The sequence below is a fragment of the Macaca fascicularis genome, chromosome 13 (genome assembly GCF_037993035.2).
Source record: "Macaca fascicularis isolate 582-1 chromosome 13, T2T-MFA8v1.1".
Lineage (NCBI taxonomy): Eukaryota > Metazoa > Chordata > Mammalia > Primates > Cercopithecidae > Macaca > Macaca fascicularis.
Genome location: NC_088387.1, coordinates 53,023,953 through 53,042,357, shown reverse-complemented (window position 1 = coordinate 53,042,357; position 18,405 = coordinate 53,023,953). Strand labels below are relative to the sequence as shown.

Genomic DNA, 18,405 nt, shown 5'->3' with positions numbered 1-18,405 from the left:
CAAGTTTCCTTTCGGGGTGATGAAAATGTTCCAGAGCTAGATAGACATGATGGTTGCACAACTTTTTGACTGTGCTAAACGCCAATGAATTGTCACCTCAAAATAGTTAATTTATTTTATATGAATTTAACCTCAGTTTTTAAAAAATTAGCATAATAAATTATAAATAAATAAATAAATAAATAAATAAATAAATTCTCTTATGGCATAATAAATTATCCAAAACGTGAACACAATTAACATGTATTACATTACCCAGTTTTTGAGAGTCAGGAATCCAGGAGGGCTTAGCTGGGTGGTTCCAGCTAGACTAGCTCATTGGGTTTTAGTCAAGATGGTGCCCTGGGCTGCAGTCCTCTGAAGGCTTGACAGGGGCTGGCAGATCTGCTTCCAAGATGGCTCCTCACATTGCTCTTAGCAGAAGGTTTCAGTTTCTTGCTACATAGACCTCTCCATGAGCCTACTTGAGCATCTTAAAACATGGCAGCTGGTTCCTCCAAAGCGAACGATCCATGAATGTACAAGGCAGAAGTCACAAATGTCTTTTATGAACTAACCTAGAAAGTTCCATACCATTATCTCCACAATATCCCATTGGTTGCACAGGTCAACTCTATTCAGAGTGAGTGGGACCTATACAAGGATATGAATTCCTGAAAGCAAGTATCCTTGGACACCATCCGGAAACCTAGTGACCACACCCTATTCTCCCTTACATAAGAGATAATAATGAATTAATGCATCATCCACTCAGCCTAAATTTGACCACCAAAAGTGGAGTATAGGAGGCAGCCTTAGGAACACATGACAGAAAGCAAGGGAAACATTGCATGTGAATAGTATCTGTTGGGGGAATGAGTAGATCATGACTGAGTATGTGCAGAAGTTGCTTCATGCACATGTGTTATAATGAGAACATATATCTTGCAACAATTTCCTGAAAACCCAAAGTTTCTTTGAGGCAAGAATCTCCTAAGTAGTGGGAGTACTGATCTCTGATAACAAGACATCTAACTCATAATAGCATATTGGGGATGTTATAAGGGAACTAAGGAAGGGGATCTTGTCCCCTCTTCCTGTCTCCCAGTTTTCTTTCATGGGTTATTACATGCTAGCAGATAGCTTCCTCAACCCCTCCTAGGCATGTCCTACTGCCCAAGCTGAGGGCCACTTCCTTCCCTTCTCTGAAATGGCAGCTTTGCCAAGGTTACAACCCTTAGCTCCCAGAATGTACTCCAATAAGACAATAGGCACGGCTGTGTCATCTCATGAGTCAGAGCTTCCAAGATCCTGCCCCAATCAGATTGCTGATCAACACATTCCTGAAAGTTAGGCAGATCACTGAAATGTTACCAAAGTCTTGACTTGGGTGCGACACTATTCGGATGCCTTCATGGAAGCAAGGGAGCCAAAGGCTGGCTGCTTTTCATTTGGAGAGAAAAAAAAAAGTGATCAGGCTGTTTGAAGTTTTCAACTGAATAAAAACATTAGAAATAAGAGAATTCAGCTTTGTAAAAGACTGTGTCAGCTGCCTAACAAGATGGGGTGGGCTGGGAACCCTGGCTGCCAATTTACCTGGAATGAACCTCAGAAAGAAGTGGGGTAAATCAAGCCGTTAAGATTGGGTGCACATAGAGAGAAAAATAAGTAGCTCAGGATAGATACAAGACGCCGCAAGATAATGGGTGCTAAAATACTGTGCCTACTCAGAGGTTCCTGCTTTAGAGAAAGTATTAAGGACAAAAGAAAAGGCACAGAAACATCCAGGGAAACTGAGCCAGAAGGAGAAGAGCTAACAGTGCGGTCAGGGCAGTTGGTGTCCTGGAAGGCAGGAGTCCTGGGTTCCTGGATGTATATAGAAATGCAGGAGGCGAAGAAGGTGAGAGAGGAAGAACCGCAGGGTAGAAGAGGGAGAGGGTTGAAAAGAGCCATAGAAAACAAATGAATATAATCATAATTGAATATAGAGATGGAAAATAAGTAGCACATGCATGAAGAAGGCCAGGCGTCCTCATGTGTATCAGACTGAATGGAAAGAGCTAATGAAAAACAATCAAACCAAACCAAACAAGAATATGAGAAGGAGAGTTTGTATGTGGGCCATGATGATGTGATTGGGTTACTGACTTACATTTTTCATTTGCTTAGAGATTAGGGAAGAAATACAAGTATATGGGCCAGGCACAGTGGCTCACGCCTGTAATCCCAGCACTTTGGGAGGCCGAGGTGGGTGGATCACCTGAGGTCAGGAGTTCGCGACCAGCCTGGCAAACATGGCGAAACCCTGTCTCTACTAAAAATACAAAATTAGCCAGGTGTGGTCCCGTCCCTGTAATCCCAGCTACTCGGGAGGCTGAGGCAGGAGAATCGCTTGAACCCGGGAGGTGGAGGTTGCAGTAAGCCGAGATTCACTCTAGCCTAGACAACAGACCGAGACTCCATCTCAAAAACAAACAAACAAACAAACAAAAACAAACAAATACAAGTATATGAAAATACAAGTATATAGTTTTGCATGGGCAACGTTTACTAATTAAAAAAATAATTCCTTGGTTGTGATGCCCATGGAGTTCTGCAAAGGTGGAAAGACTAGGGAAATAGCAGTACTATTACAGGGATAAATATAGAAGCCTGCATTTCAGGATGAAATTAGTAAGTCTGGCCGGGCGCGGTGGCTCACGCCTGTAATCCCAGCACTTTGGGAGGCCGAGGCGGGCGGATCACAAGGTCAGGAGATCGAGACCACGGTGAAACCCCGTTTCTACTAAAAATACAAAAAACTAGCCGGCCGCGGTGGCGGGCGCCTGTAGTCCCAGCTACTCAGGAGGCTGAGGCAGGAGAATGGTGTGAACCCGGGAGGCGGAGCTTGCAGTGAGCCGAGATTGCGCCACTGCACTCCAGCCTGGGCGACAGAGCAAGACTCTGTCTCAAAAAAAAAAAAAAAGAAAGAAAGAAATTAGTAAGTCTGAAATAAGGATGAGGAAGTTTCTGGTTCACAGCAGGCAATAAGTACATTAAGGAGAAGATCAAAGCATGTTTAGCAAACACAGAACAGAACCAGGGATCCAGCAAGAGTCTTTTTCTTGTCAAAGGTTCCAGGATGCGAGATAAATGGCAAACAATTTTGTAGACACCTGACTTTCATTTTCCTTTTTCTTCACCTCCTACCCTCAAATCCAAGAACAAAAATATTAATGATGTCTCTCTGCCAACCTTACAATTGACCCATACTGGAGTTTATAAAGAGGATCATTTTTCCCTGTACATGCTATGCTGTTCAGGTTTTAATTGTCTTCCTCATTCATATTGTCATACTTGATTCCATTATTTGCCATTAAATTCAACAGATATTTACTGTGCACTGACTATGTACCAGACACTGCCAAGTACTCCAGGAGATTCAGAGATGAATAGTATGCCATCAGTGCAATCTGTTCATTTATTCACTTAACATAGATATTTTTAAAAACCTACTCTGTGTGGTCGGGTGCAGTGGCTCACGCCTGTAATCCCAGCACTTTGGGAGGCTGCGGCGGGCAGATCATGAGGTCAGGAGTTTGAAACCAACCTGGCCAACGTGGTGAAACCCTGTCTCTGCTAAAGATACAAAAAATTAGCTGGGTGTGGTGGCGCGTGCCTGTAATCCCAGCTACTCAGGAGGCTGAGGCAGGAGAACTGCTTGAGCCCGGGAGGCCAAGGTTGCAGTGAGCCAACATCAGGCCACTGCACTCCAGCCTGGGTGACAGAGTGAGACTCCACCTCAAAAAACAAAACAAAACCTACTCTGTGTCAGGTACTGTTTTAAATATTAGACACTAGAACTACAGCAGAGAACAAAACAAAGTCTCTAACCTCACAAAATTGATAATCAAGTGACATAAATGTCCAATTTAACATCCTGACCAGACCAACCGTACAAATAGATATAACACAATAAAACATATAAACAGCCAAAGTAAGGTACAGGCATGGAACTGTGATGATTCCAACTTCTTTAATAACTTCATTAATAATTCAATAACTATTGAGTTTGTGGTCTGTGCATGGTGTTTTTGAATTACTGAGAGCAATAGAGATATGAGTATGCTATTATCTGAGCCCTGGGTGACGTATAGCCCCCAAAATGCAACTACTTGACGTTCCTGTGGCCAATTTTTATTAAGCACTGTAAGGACTGAGCTGTCTGTTTTTCCTCCCTGGGTCATTCCAGTGCCCAGACTTGCCCATACAGAGCATATGTTCTCAGAAGAAGTGTCTGTTTAGTTCTGGTCTTCTGGAATTTGATCCAGGTAGCTGGGCCACCACCAGTCAGAGCTTGAGCAAAAAAAAAACCAAAAAACAGATAATGTATGAAAAGGCCTGAATTGATTCTTGACTTATTATATAAAGGCAATATTTTCCTATGTCTCAGGACTTCCAGGGCTGGTCAAAATGTTCTTTATGGAAAAACGTGCCCTGAAATAAGAGGTCAGAGGAGAGAAACAAACCATGTAGCAGGAGCAAAATATCAGGACATCCGGAAAGTCCACCAGGGTGGATGTTTGAAGAAGTGAAATTAGGTCAGCTTGGTGGGTAGACAGAGGGCAGCGCAGGACCCACCACATGATTTTTGGTTTGGATGAAGAGCGAGACCAGATTGCTTTTCAATCAGTCTAATTGTGCAGTGCAGGCTGTCTATTTTGGTTTCATGAGGTTTGTCTCAATCACCCACACTGTTAGTAAAAACACTTTTAGGGAATTGAGAAGTAGAAACAGTGAGCTCATTGATTTTTTTATCAGAACCATTTTGTGAGATCAATGTTTGCAATGTTCACCTTAGTTGCTGAGGTCATGGGCATACCAGCCCACAAAGACTTGCTCATATGACATGTTTACCTTGGAACCAATGTTTACCTTGGTATCAGGGTGAAGAGAAATACTCAGATGTAGTTAAAGAAAAGCAATAACTGTGATTACATAAACTTGCCTTTTTTCCTCCCTAAATGGTATCCAGATCACAGGAAACTACCCAGAACCCCTTATCATGGCAATAGTTGAAAGGCATAGGACTATACAAACCAGATTTAGAAAATAAATGGGACATGGAAAATTCTCCTATGCATGCTGTTGCGTGGGGCATGAGACATCATGAAACACCTTATAAGTATATTTTCTAATTTCAAATGTAGGTGATTATGTTCTCAGAACCAAAATAGCCATGGAAAAGTTCTTTTTTCCCCATGGACTCTTCAAATTAAACTCAAGTAGAATTTAGAATTTTCAAATATTAATTCGAAAAAACATAGCCTCTCTGTTTTGGAACGTCTGAACAAAGAGTCTCTCCCAAAGGAGGTAATAACTAAGATCTTAAAGGTCCAGAATCCTTGGGGGTTACGTAGATATTCATATTTTAGGGTCTTCTTTTCCTAGACTTGTCTTATTTACAAATTTCCAGTGAAGGAAAGTTTCAGACATATTTAATATATACCAACACTAATAGTTTCATAACATAGTGTTGCTATTTGCAGCTCATATATTTCCTCTATTAGCCTTGCAGTATCATGATGATTATTCATAGAGTAGCTGTTTTCTTTTCTTTTGTATATGTATCTCGCCTTTGTTTGCTTTCGTTACATGTGGGATGTTGTGTGGGATATTGTGGGGTGGGGGAGAAGGGGAGTTCCGGAGCCTTCAGTAGACCAGATGAGGCTGAGGATGGAATGTAGGGAAACATTCATTGTGCACTTTCTCACTTTGTCCTGTTTCTGCTCCCACCAATTCTCTCTGACTTACTCTCTGATGATTAAAATTCCCTCAACAAGCAAGGAAGGCCACACTGAGAAGAAATTATTAACTGCAAATATCCAATAATTAGTCACATTTAATTAGCATAATCTATTTCAAAATAAAGTGCAAATAAGTGGTTCATGGTCTTTTATTCTCAGGCAAAGTGGAGAATCTAGAGGAAAGGAAATCAGGAAGATATCAGTTTCCAGAGAGGGCAGAGAGGGAGTCTCAAATGCTTGGAAAGAGAGGGGAAGGTGCAGAAAAAGAAGACTGAGAAACTGAGGTCTCATCACTTATTTTACGATTTGGCCTGAGATGGTCCTTCCCCAGGTGCACATCAAGTGGCTGGGCAGGCTGCCTAATATTTAGCCCAGTGATTAGCAATACATGTAGAGTGAAGCAAAAGGTATCCCTGACTGAACTATATAAAGCTTTGTCTCCTGAGTAGCCAGCATATCAACCATACTGAGTGACAGTCTCCTGATACACTGGGTCCCCCACGCCATGAAAGATGATGGGAGTTAGAGATCATTTAAAGAAGGCTCCAGCCCCAGCAGGGCTTGGGGCTCTGGACTCTGAGTTCACCCGAAGCTAAGGCAAAAATGCCTTGATATTTGTTTCCATTTCAGTTTGCATCTTCTATCCTTGTGGTCTTCTTCCTAGCCCCATCCCTGGCCATGATAGTGAGTAAGGATGGAGAGAGTTCAACCTGTCTAGTCCTCCTTTAGCAGAAGCATTTAAAAAAGTGATAATTAAGGGCAACCTTCTCAAATTTCCTGTGGGTACCTCTAAAACCTGCAAGGCATGGGCAAAGTAGGAACTCTGAACTTTCAACTTTTCTCATTGTTGCTTGGTTTTCTCCAGAACATCCATGACAACCATCCTCTTAATGGATCTGTTGGGACTCAAATTATCCATGTCAGTACCTTTCAAGGTATGGTCAGCATCCGAGACAATAATGTTTTCAGTGAGTGGGACGGAATCCTAGACTACAAGAATGTAAGATGAGAAACTCATTCATTACAATGTGAAAGAAAGCCATGTCTGGTCCAAAATGTAGCCTTGTGCTTTTCCAGAGAAAAGAGGACATTTGCCTTCTCTAGGTTTAGGTCCTTGATGGACATGCACATTATTAGGTAAGGGAACAGCTTTTCTGCAGTTGCAGTGACTTCTTTTTGAGCCAGAAAATATAGGAGGAATTCCAGCTGGTCTATAGGGATCCTACATCCCCTATGTTCCTGTGAGGTGTTGACTGTAATCGGCCACTGAAGGTCTCTGATCTCAGAAGCCTCCGTGTCTTGTAACTGGTATGTGCTGTAGAAGTTATTTTGTCTTGACTCCTGATTTTAATGCTAATTTCCTAAGAAAAAGAATGATATATTTTCATTTTTAGAAATCTGACTGCAACTTGCCCATCACTTTCGATGGTAAGACCTAGCAGAAAGACCCAATATTGAGGAGGCTCCACCTGTGTGCTTGGCCTGGCTCTCTGAAAGAAAAGCACTATAACCCCAGGGACATCACTCAGCCTTTGTGTGTCTCAGTTTTCCCATCTGCAAATCAGCACCAATAGGTACCATTTCTACCTGGCAGGATTCTGAAGAGTTAACTGAAGTAGAAGCACACACTCCTTGTTCTGTCTGGCAAGGCCCTGTCCCATCTGGCCCCGCCCTCTCCCATCTGGCCCCACCCCCAGTCACATCCATGACATCCCCTCCATCACTCTGGGCATCTCAGGAGGGGCACCTCAGACACAGGCTTTCTCTCTGCTCCAGCCTGTATCTGCTCTGCTCCCTTCCCTGACCACTTTCCTCACTAGTCACCTAACCCACTCCTGATTTCCTCAAGGTAATGTCCCCCGAATCCCGCTAGAGGGCACACAGTCTACACAGGCAAGTGATTTTTAACTCTGCTCTATGCCATGGAGACTTTTCTTCAAACAAAAATATTCCATGGTAGTCTATGACATGGAACAGAAGAAGCCGGAACTACTCCGGCAGGCGAGCCTTAGGCTCAGTCAGACGCAGCTGGAGAACCACTGCTCTACTCCAGGCTGTGAGAGGCCAGATGAAAGGCCCAGGGACTCATGGAGTCAGTGGCAGACCCAGGGCTAGAATCTGAGTCTAGAGGGCCTGGCCCAAGGTTCCTGACAACCTCGTACGTTCAGAGAGCACTCCGTAATTTTCACAGTGCCCTCACCAGCTCTCACAAGCAGTTAGTTTCTCCTGTCATCTTCACAGCACCCCTGTGGGAGAGGGGCTATCATTATTTCTGCTTTCGGATGAAAAAACAGAGGATTGTGGAGCCCACTGAGGACCATGATGGTTGCTAAGTGGCAGAACAGGACCTGCAAGTCAGCCTTATTATTAGATCTAACTCCCTATCCCTCCCATCCCACCTGTCCATTCACTGTGTGCAGAATGCCCTGAGAGATTCCTTTCCTCACCCACATCACAGGACAGTGCCAAAAGCCCCGGGAGTAGCAGGGCTCTGCACATGTCAGCAGTCCTGATGCTGGCGTTTTTCTGGTGCCCAGAGTGGCACTCTGCTGGGTGCTGTACATCACAGTCAGAAGAGCAGTCGTGCCACACTGATAGAGAGTGGATGTCCATTGATATTGTGACTGCAGGAATGACGTGTTTCTCCTGTGCTGCTTTAAGGCCCTGTTGGCGGCTAACATATTTAACAAGATAGCCTGTGTTCTGGCCAAGATGGACCAAGTAGTCTTCCCAAGTTTGGATGACATTAGCAAGGCCCTGGACAAGCAGGTAAGTGAGGCCGGTTCACTGTGGTTCCCTTTTAGTTTGGTGTTTTCCAACTCTGCATCCAACGTCCTAGGACAAGGCTGTGCACACAGAGAGACTTGGGTCAAGCTTGTTCTTAAGGCCCATGAAATTCTACCATCATACCAAGCACTCCAGGTGCAGTTGATGGCTCATTCAAGTCAAGTCATAATTTAATCAAATAACAGTTCTATGGGGTGATCTCATTTTGATGAATTCCAGAAGGGTTTGAGCTACATGTTAGTGAATATAAATTGTTGAATGCAAATACCAGAGTGAATTGATAGAATATTCACATTCTCCTACCTTCTTTCTCTTCTGCCAACCCCCTAAACATATCCACACATATTCTCTTCAGTCGAAAATAAGCCCAGGACTGCTGAAGCTCTCTTCCCCTCGGCTTCTTAAATGACAAAAGTAGTCCAGTAAGTTAAAAATCAGCAGGTGGTCCTGGGCAAGTCATTGAAATCTGCTGTCATTTGCTTAAGTAGCCTGCACAGCACACTTGGCCGACACTGATATCCATGGCAGGAGGTGCTGACTCTCCGGGGGGTAAAAAACAATACACTTCAGGTCACATAAAAATAAGGCAACTTACCAATTTTTTTTTAAGAGAAAAGCTGAAAGTATCCCATCTGTTTTAACAAGCAAAAACATAATATAATGCAACAAAAAAATTAAAGCATTCTATATTTTCATTAGAGATGAGAAAGCATTAAAGAGCGAATGAATTATTAAGTTTAAAGGGTGAAAGGAGTGGACAGGAAAAGTCACCTGAATGCACGGGCAGATTTTTCTGGAGGAATGTCATCACCTTGTGGCCAGAGAGGATATTGCTATTAGAGACTTCAAGGTTCAGAGCTATTCTGGTCAATTCTATCACCCCATGCACTGCCTCCACTTACTCATGGGCCAGGGTCTCAGATCCTTTTTGTCCTGTCTGCTGTGCCACCTGCAAATGTTGTCTCATCATTTTGATGTGTCACCCCTTCCAGGCTTTTAAGCATTACCCATCAACTCGCGGCCTGACCCACACTGTTTTACCCAGTCGGGTCTAGAACTTAGCACAATATGGAATGCCCATTAAGGACATGTGCAGAGATGACCCCACCTACTTTGCCCGACAGCAAAAAGAAGGTATGTTAGCAACCAAGACCAAGACCATGGGTGAGTCAAAAGGCACAGTATGACTTTTAGGTTATTGACAAATTCTAATAACAGTTGTTGGGTTTGTTCTATTTATTTGCTACTGGATATAAAAACAATGGGGCCTAGGATGTATTCACCTCTGGTTGCAGAGATGATTTCCTGACAGCGGGGCTTGTTGAGAATGGGGAGCTAACTTAGCTTTATCGGGAGGTTAAGTTCAGTCATCTCATCAGTGGGATTTGACAGTGGGTAGATATCCTCGCTTGACCCAAAGCCTCATCGCCCCCTGCCCAAGCAACACAGTGTCCAGCATCCCATCATTAGAGTCTCATTGCTTTAGGATCTCCAGTTTCCTCTTCTGCAAGCTGCCCAGAGGTTGGAAGGCAAAACTCTAATAGTTATAGATCACTCTGGAAAAGGAACATCTCAGTGGCTGGCACTCCTGCTAGGGATGCGGTAGGGGAGCAGTGGTAACCAGTTGGGAAAACTACTAGGCAAGACTTGAAGAGCCGCTTTCTAGCCCAGATAGTCAATAACCACTTCCCATTAGGCTGCTGCCAGTCACTTACATCTTAATATAAGTTAACCCAATGAACAAGGTTTCTTCATAACAGGAAGATCCAGCAGGAAAACAGGAAGAACTTGAGGGGCTGGGGTTCAGAAGGATGATCAAGGATCATCCTCCTCTGCCTACCCCCTGAATGGTGTGCCTGAAAGTGATGGGGAGAATGGAACCAAGCTGGAAAACACTCTTCAGGATATTATCCAGGAGAACTTCCCCAACCTAGCAAGGCAGGCCAACATTCAAATTCAGGAAATACAGAGACCACCACAAAGATACTCCTCAAGAAGAGCAACCCCAAGACATATAATTGTCAGATTTGCGAAGGTTGAAATGAAGGAAAAAATGCTAAGGGCAGCCAGAGAGAAAGGTCATGTTACCCACGAAGGGAAGCCCATCAGACTAACAGCGGATTTCTTGGCAGAAACTCTATAAGTCAGAAGAAAGTGGGGGCCAATATTCAACATTCTTAAAGAAAAGAATTTTCAACTCAGAATTTCATATCCAGCCAAACTAAGCTTCATAAGTGAAAGAGAAATAAAATCATTTACAGACAAGCAAATGCTGAGAGATTGTGTCACCACCAGGCCTACCTTACAAGAGATCCTGAAGGAAGCACTAAACATGGAAAGGAACAACCGGTATCAGTCATTGCAAAGACATGCCAAGCTGTAAAGACCACTGATGCTAGGAAGAAACTGCATCAACTAATGGGCAAAATAACCAGCTAACATCATAATGACAGGATCAAATTCATACATAACAATATTAACCTTAAATGTAAATGACCTAAATGCCCCCAATTAAAAGACACAGACTAGCAAATTGGATAAAGAGTCAAGACCCATCAGTGTGCTGTATTCAGGAGACCCATCTCATGTGCAGAGACACACATAGGCTCAAAAGAAAGGGAGGGAGGAAGATCTACCAAGCAAATGGAAAGCCAAAAAAAAAAAAAAGCAGGGGTTGCAATCCTAGTCTCTGATAAAACAGACTTTAAACCAACAAACAAAGATCAAAAGGGACAAAGAAGACCATTACATAATGGTAAAGGGATCAATTCAACAAGAAGAGCTAACTATCCTAAATATATATGCACCCAATACAGGAGCACCCAGATTCATAAAGCAAGTCCTGAGAGACCTAAAAAGAGACTTAGACTCCCACACAATAATAATGGGAGACTTTAACACCCCACTGTCAATATTAGACAGATCAATGAGACAGAAGGTTAACAAGGAAATCCAGAACTTGAACTCAGCTCTGCACCAAGCAGACCTAATAGACATCTACAGAACTCTCCACCACAAATCAACAGAATATACATTCTTCTCAGCATCACATCGCACTTATTCCAAAATTAGCCACATAGTTGGAAGTAAAGCACTCCTCAGCAAATGTAAAAGAACAGAAATTACAACAAACTGTCTCTCAGACCACAATGCAATCAAATTACAACTCAGGATTAAGAAACCCACTCAAAACAGCACAACTACATGGAAACTGAAAAACCTGCTCCTGAATGACTACTGGGTACATAACGAAATGAAGGCAGAAATAAAGATGTTCTTTGAAACCAATGAGAACAAAGACATAATGTCCCAGAATCTCTGGGACACACTTAAAGCAGTGTGTAGAAGGAAATTTATAGCACTAAATGCTCACAAGAGAAAGCCGGAAAGATCTAAAATCAACACCCTAACATCACAATTAAAAGAACTAGAGAAGCAAGAGCAAACACATTCAAAAGCTAGCAGAAGGCAAGAAATAACTGAGATCAGAGCAGAACTGAAGGAAATAGAGACACAAGAAACCCTTCAAAAAGTCAATGAATCCAGGAACCGGTTTTTTGAAAAGATCAACAAAATTGATAGACCACTAGCAAGACTAATAAAGAAGAAAAGAGAGAAGAATCAAATAAATGCAATAAAAAATGATAAAGGGGATATCACCACCAATCCCACAGAAATACACACTACCATCAGAGAATACTATAAACACCTCTACACAAATAAACTAGAAAATCTAGAAGAAATGGATAAATTCCTGGACACATACACCCTCCCAAGACTAAAGCAGGAAGAAGTTGAATCACTGAGTAGACCAGTAACAGGCTCTGAAATTGAGGCAATAATTAATAGCCTACCAACAAAAAAAAGTCCAGGACCAGATGGATTCACAGACAAATTCTACCAGAGGTACAAAGAGGAGCTGATACCATTCCTTCTGAAACTATTCCAATCAATAGAAAAGGAGGGAATCCTCCCTAACTCATTTTATGAGGCCAACATCATCCTGATACCAAAGTCTGGCAGAGATACAACAAAAAAAGAGAATTTTAGACAATATCCCTGATGAACATCGATGGTGAAAATCCTCAATAAAAGACTGGCAAACCAAATCCAGCAGCACATCAGAAAGTTTATCCACCAAGATCAAATTGGCTTCATCCCTGGGATGCAAGGGTGGTTCAACATAAGCAAATCAATAAACAAAATCCATCACATAAACAGAACCAAAGACAAAAACCACATGATTATCTCAATAGAAGCAGAAAAGGCCTTGGACAAAATTCAACAGCCCTTCATGCTAAAAACTCTCAATAAACTAGGTATTGATGAAACACATCTCAAAATAATAAGAGCTATTTATGACAAACCCACAGCCAATATCATACTGAATGGGCAAAAACTGGAAAAATGCCCTTTGAAAACTGGCACAAGACAGGGATGCCCTCTCTCACCACTCCTATTCAATGTAGTGTTGGAAGTTCTGGCTAGGGCAATCAGGCAAGAGAAAGAAATAAAGGGTATTCAATTTGGAAAAGAGGAAGTCAAACCATCCCTGTTTGCAGATGACATGACTGTATATTTAGAAAACCCCATCATCTCAGCCCCAAATCTCCTTAAGCTGATAAGCAACTTCAGCAAAGTCTCAGGATACAAAATCAATGTGAAAAAATCACAAGCATTCTTATACACCAATAACATACAAACAGAGGGCCAAATCATGAGTGAACTCCCATTTACAATGGCTACAAAGAGAATAAAATACCTAGGAATCCAACTTACAAGGGATGTGAAGGATCTCTTCAAGGAGAACTACAAACTATTGCTCAATGAAATAAAAGAGGACACAAACAAATGGAAGAACATTCCATGCCCATGGATAGGAAGAATTAATATCATGAAAATGGCCACACTGCCTAAGTTAATTTATAGATTAAATGCCATCCCCATCAAGCTACCAATGACTTTCTTCACAGAATTAGAAAAAATTACCTTAAATTTCATATGGAACTAAAAAAGAGCCTGCATTGCCAAGACAATCCTAAGCAAAAAGAACAAAGCTGGAGGCATCATGCTACCTGACTTCAAACTATACTACAAAGTTACAGTCACCAAAACAGCATGGTACTGGTACCAAAACAGATATATAGACCAATGAAACAGAACAGAGGCCAGAAATTACACCACACATCTACAACCATCTGATCTTTGATAAACCTGACAAAAACAAGAAATGGGGAAAGAATTCCCTATTTAATAAATGGTGCTGGGGAAACTGGCTGGCCATATGTAGAAAACTGAAACTGAATCCCTTCTTTACACCTTATATAAAAATTAATTCAAGATGGATTAAAGACTTAAATGTTAGACCTAAAACTATAAAAACCCTAGAAGAAAATGTAGGCAATACCATTCAGGACATAGGCATTGGCAAGGACCTCATGACTAAAACACAAAAAGCAATGGCAACAAAAGCCCAAATAGACAAATGGGATCTAATGAAACTAAAGAGCTTCTGCACAGCAAAAGAAACTACCATCAGAATTAACAGGCAACCTACCGAATGGGAGAAAATTTTTGCAATCTACCCATCTGACAAAGGGCTAATTTCCAGAATCTACAAAAAACTTAAACAAATTTACAAGAAAAAGACAACCCCATTGAAAAGTGGGCAAAGGATATGAAGAGACACTTCTTAAAAGAAGACATTTATGCAGCCAACAGATACATGAAAAAATGCTCATCATCGCTGGTCATCAGAGGAATGCAAACCAAAACCACAAGGAGATACCATCTCACACCAGTTAGAATGGCGATCATTAAAAAATCAGGAAACAACAGGTGCTGAAGAGGACGTGGAGAAATAAGAACGTTTTTACACTGTTGGTGGGAGTGTAAATTAGTTCAACCATTGTGGAAGACAGTATGGCGATTCCTCAAGGATCTCGACATAGAAATACCATTCGACCCAGCCATCCCATTACTGGGGATATACCCAAAGGATTGTAAGTCATGCTGCTATAAAGACACATGCACATGTATGTTTATTGTGGCACTATTCACAATAGCAAAGACTTGGAATCAACCCAAATGTCCACCAGTGACAGACTGGATTAAGAAAATGTGGTATATACACAGCATGGAATACTATGCAGCCATGAAAAAGGATGAGTTCATGTCCTTTGTAGTGACATGGGTGAAGCTGGAAACCATCATTCTGAGCAAACTATCACAAGGACAGAAAGCCAATGAAATAAAAGAGGACACAAACAAATGAAAGAACATTCCATGCCCATGGATAGGAAGAATCAATATTGTGAAAATGGCCACACTGCCCAAGTTAATTTATAGCTCATCCCCATCAAGCTACCAATGACTTTCTTCACAGAATTAGAAAAAAGTACTTTAAATTTCATATGGAACCAAACAATGTGGGAACTAAACAATGAGAACAGTTGGACACAGGGTGGGGAACATCACGCACTGGGTCTTATTGTGGGGTGGGCGGATGGGGGAGGGATAGCATCAGGAGAAATACCTAATGTAAATGACGAGTTGATGGGTGCAGCAAACCAACACAGCACATGTATACCTATGTAACAAATCTGCATGTTGTGCACATGTACCCTAGAACTTAAAGTTTAATACAAATAAATAAATAAATAAATAAACAAATAAGAACCTAAGCTTCTTGCTGAGTCCATTGAAATAATTTTTTAGTCTCTCTGGGAGTGCCTAAAAATAGCTAAGAATGAGCCCAGTGATCTTCCAAGCAGGGAAATCGTCTCTCTTCTTTTCTTCCTCCCTTGGGGCAGCCCCTGTCATTGACATAGGCTGACATATTCAGTGCTGCACAACTGGGAGAAGGGGCCAGGGAACCCACAGCCCCCAGAGTCCTCAGCCGAGCTGTCTCCACTTGCTGCCCCTCCATGGCGTCCTGCCTTTGGGCAGACACTGCCATCTCTGCCACTAATCTGGGGAGCCTCAGGGGGCTTAAGGAGCATGAGCCCTCTGGACCCAATGTAGAAATAAGAAAAATGAGTCTCTCCTCACCCTTTGGCATCTCAATCATTCATGTATGCCCTGTGTATTAGTCTGTTTTCACATTGCTATAAAGAACTGCCCGAGACTGAGTAATTTATAAAGAAAAGAGGTTTAATTGACTCACAGTTCTGCATGGCTAGGGAGGCCTCAGGAAATTTACAATCATGGCAGAAGGGCAAGCAGGCATGTCTTACATGGTGGGAGGTGAAAGAGAGAAGGAGGAACTGTCAGACATGTATGAAACCACCAGATCTCATGAGAACTCACTCACTATCAGGAGAATAGCATGGGGTAAACTGCCCCTATGATCAATCACCTCCCAACAGTCCCTCCCTCAAAATGAAATTTGGGTGAGGACACACAGCCTAATCATATCACCCTGCAATGTATACCCTAGTTTCTTAGAGAAACTAGTGAAAAGAAAAGGGAGGACTTTTCTCATCTGTGGCTACTGTTGTTTTTATACTCAGTCCCCACCCACCACCCTGGGACCTGGAATATGAGTTCCCTGGGGACTGGACCAGGGACAAATTTGAGCCTGAAACATCACAATGTGATTGAACTGCTCCTTCCTCTCCAGAGTTTACTGGATTAGGACTGTGTCCCAGCCCCCTCTTTCCTGAGCAGGTCTGCCCTGACAGAGTCTTTAGTCCTGCAAATGGGCACTCGGAGGATTACCAAGAAATCTTTAAGTAATGTCTAAATCCCAGCTGGGACCCACTCAAAACTCTCTCGCAATAAATAAAACTATCCTGCAGGAATTCCATCCTTGCTCAAGAGTCCTTTCCCAGAGACAGCAGATCTAAAACAGAGGTCAAATTTCCTGGCCTCCTTGTTTCAAGAAAGGCACTCCATTGACAGACTTCCCTTTAGGGGGAATATCTTAATTTCCTTACTAGTCCTTTCCACTCCTGATGGTGTCACTTCTAATTCTCCCTGTCACTCCTGCTTCTCTGCAGCCTAGGGAAGAGCCAGCTGTGTCCAAGCTCAGGACCGTGGGTATGGGCGAGCTGGCTTGCCAGCCCTGGAAGGCAGCTGCCCAGTGTTCATTTTCTGGCTACCTGCTCGCTCTGTGCTCTTAGTTTCCTTCCCAAGAGATCAGGAGCAGTGCACCTTATCCTTCCTGGAATGTGCTGCTTCTCCTTGTCCTGCTGTCTGCTTGGGGCAGAGAGACCCTCCCCACAACTTAACCCATATGTCAGTAGTTATTCCTGTGGAGGCCCTCCATTGAGCTGAGTTAGTTTGGGCAATGCTTTACACACAGGCAGTACCCCAGCCGTCCACAGCAGGCAGAGCTGTAGCTGTCCATTGACTCACATCCTCCCCATCCCTGAAGGGAGACCACAGCACTGGGTCCTCTGGCCTGGCTCCAGGCCACAGGCAGCTGGAACCCGGGCCTTTCAGCGCTGATAGGCTCTAGCCATGGCCAACTTCTGTGTATCTTGAGACTGCTGAAGACTGAGTGGGCCTCCTTTTTATTTTGCGTTTTAAATTTTAAAAATATATTAACATTTTTATCGAGCTATACAATAAAGTGCAGATTTTAAGTGCACAGCTCAATGAATGTTTACATATATACATTCAATGTAGTCATCAACCAGAGGAAGACATAGAACATTTCCAATGCCCCAGAAGGTTTTTTCATGCCACTCCCAGGTAATACCCAACCTCACCCTTGGCCCCCAGGGAGTGGAAAGGGAAAGTAATAGAATTATCCTTTAATTTATCCTCAGCATAATGGAATACGCTGAGGAGTTCTCAGCAAAAATCAAACACACGCTGGCAAGTCTCTTGAGGTGGGGGTCAACGGCAGATGGTAAGGGGTTGGCAAGTAGCCCCAGAATTCTCCCTATTGTGATTAGTTTGGGTCAAACAGGAGAAAAGAGAAGCTAACAAAGGTCATGAATAAGAGGACAGGATGATTGTCCATTGACCTGGTGTTGTGTACCTAAGGCCATGCCCTTACGGGTGTAGCAACAGTAACTTTTTAGAGGAAGACTGAAGGGTGAGCTGCATCATTAGAAGCAGTGAGGGGTGAATTCCTGGGCTGTCCCTTCTTGGGGTCATATACTGCTGCATGATCTGGAAGGGCCATGCTGCAGCCAGGGAATCCTTCCCTAGTGGTTAAAAGCATGCTGAGGAAATGGACTTACCACCTTAAAATAGGGTACACCTAGACCCTAAACCCCAAGAAGCACTTGATTCCATTCTTGAATGTGTGCTGAGCCCTTTGCTGCAACATCAGACATTTCCTCAAGAGCCAAGGGAGAATTAGGGACAGTGTCTGGACTGATAAGAAGGAATGGCAGGCCAAACAGAGCTGGGCAGTGAGCTTCAAGTGACAATTGCTTAAAGTTGTCCTAGGAATAGCCCTCGGTATTGGGTTTCCACAGCATGAGTACAGGAATGTGGTGAGCCTGGAATTTTCAAAGGGGCTTTAGGGGTTAAAGAAGTGGAGACCCCAGTGCTGGGGTGGGCCCAGATCTAGAGGCATGTGTACTGATTGGATTTATCCAGCCTCTTTCAGGTGTATCTGTAAGGAATGCTTTCAGCTATGAAAAAAGAGAACTCAGTCACAGTGGCCTAAACAGACAGAGACTGATTCAGACTGATTCAGATCATGTGAGTACAGAGAAACGTAGTCCCAGCTGGTGCAACTCGGGAATAATGCAGTCAGACATTCTAGCTCTTTCTTTCTTTCCTCAATCTTCCTTCCCTAGGATTGTTGCCTTATGGTCCTAAAATGGCCAATCATCTCCTGACTCCTCATATCCTCATTGAGGGGAGGATGACAGGAACGCACAAAGGGCAA

General features: G+C 42.9%; 1 protein-coding gene across 1 annotated transcript; it reads left to right on the top strand.

Moving 5' to 3' along the window:
* Nucleotides 1–1,681: 1,681 nt before the first annotated feature.
* On the top strand, nucleotides 1,682–9,767 carry LOC102115147 (gastrokine-3-like). Its single transcript, XM_065526552.1, is given in 5 exon segments — nucleotides 1,682–1,879; nucleotides 6,396–6,449; nucleotides 6,631–6,765; nucleotides 8,427–8,534; nucleotides 9,545–9,767. Coding segments are annotated over 5 exon segments (690 nt in total). The 3' UTR covers nucleotides 9,740–9,767.
* Nucleotides 9,768–18,405: the final 8,638 nt, after the last annotated feature.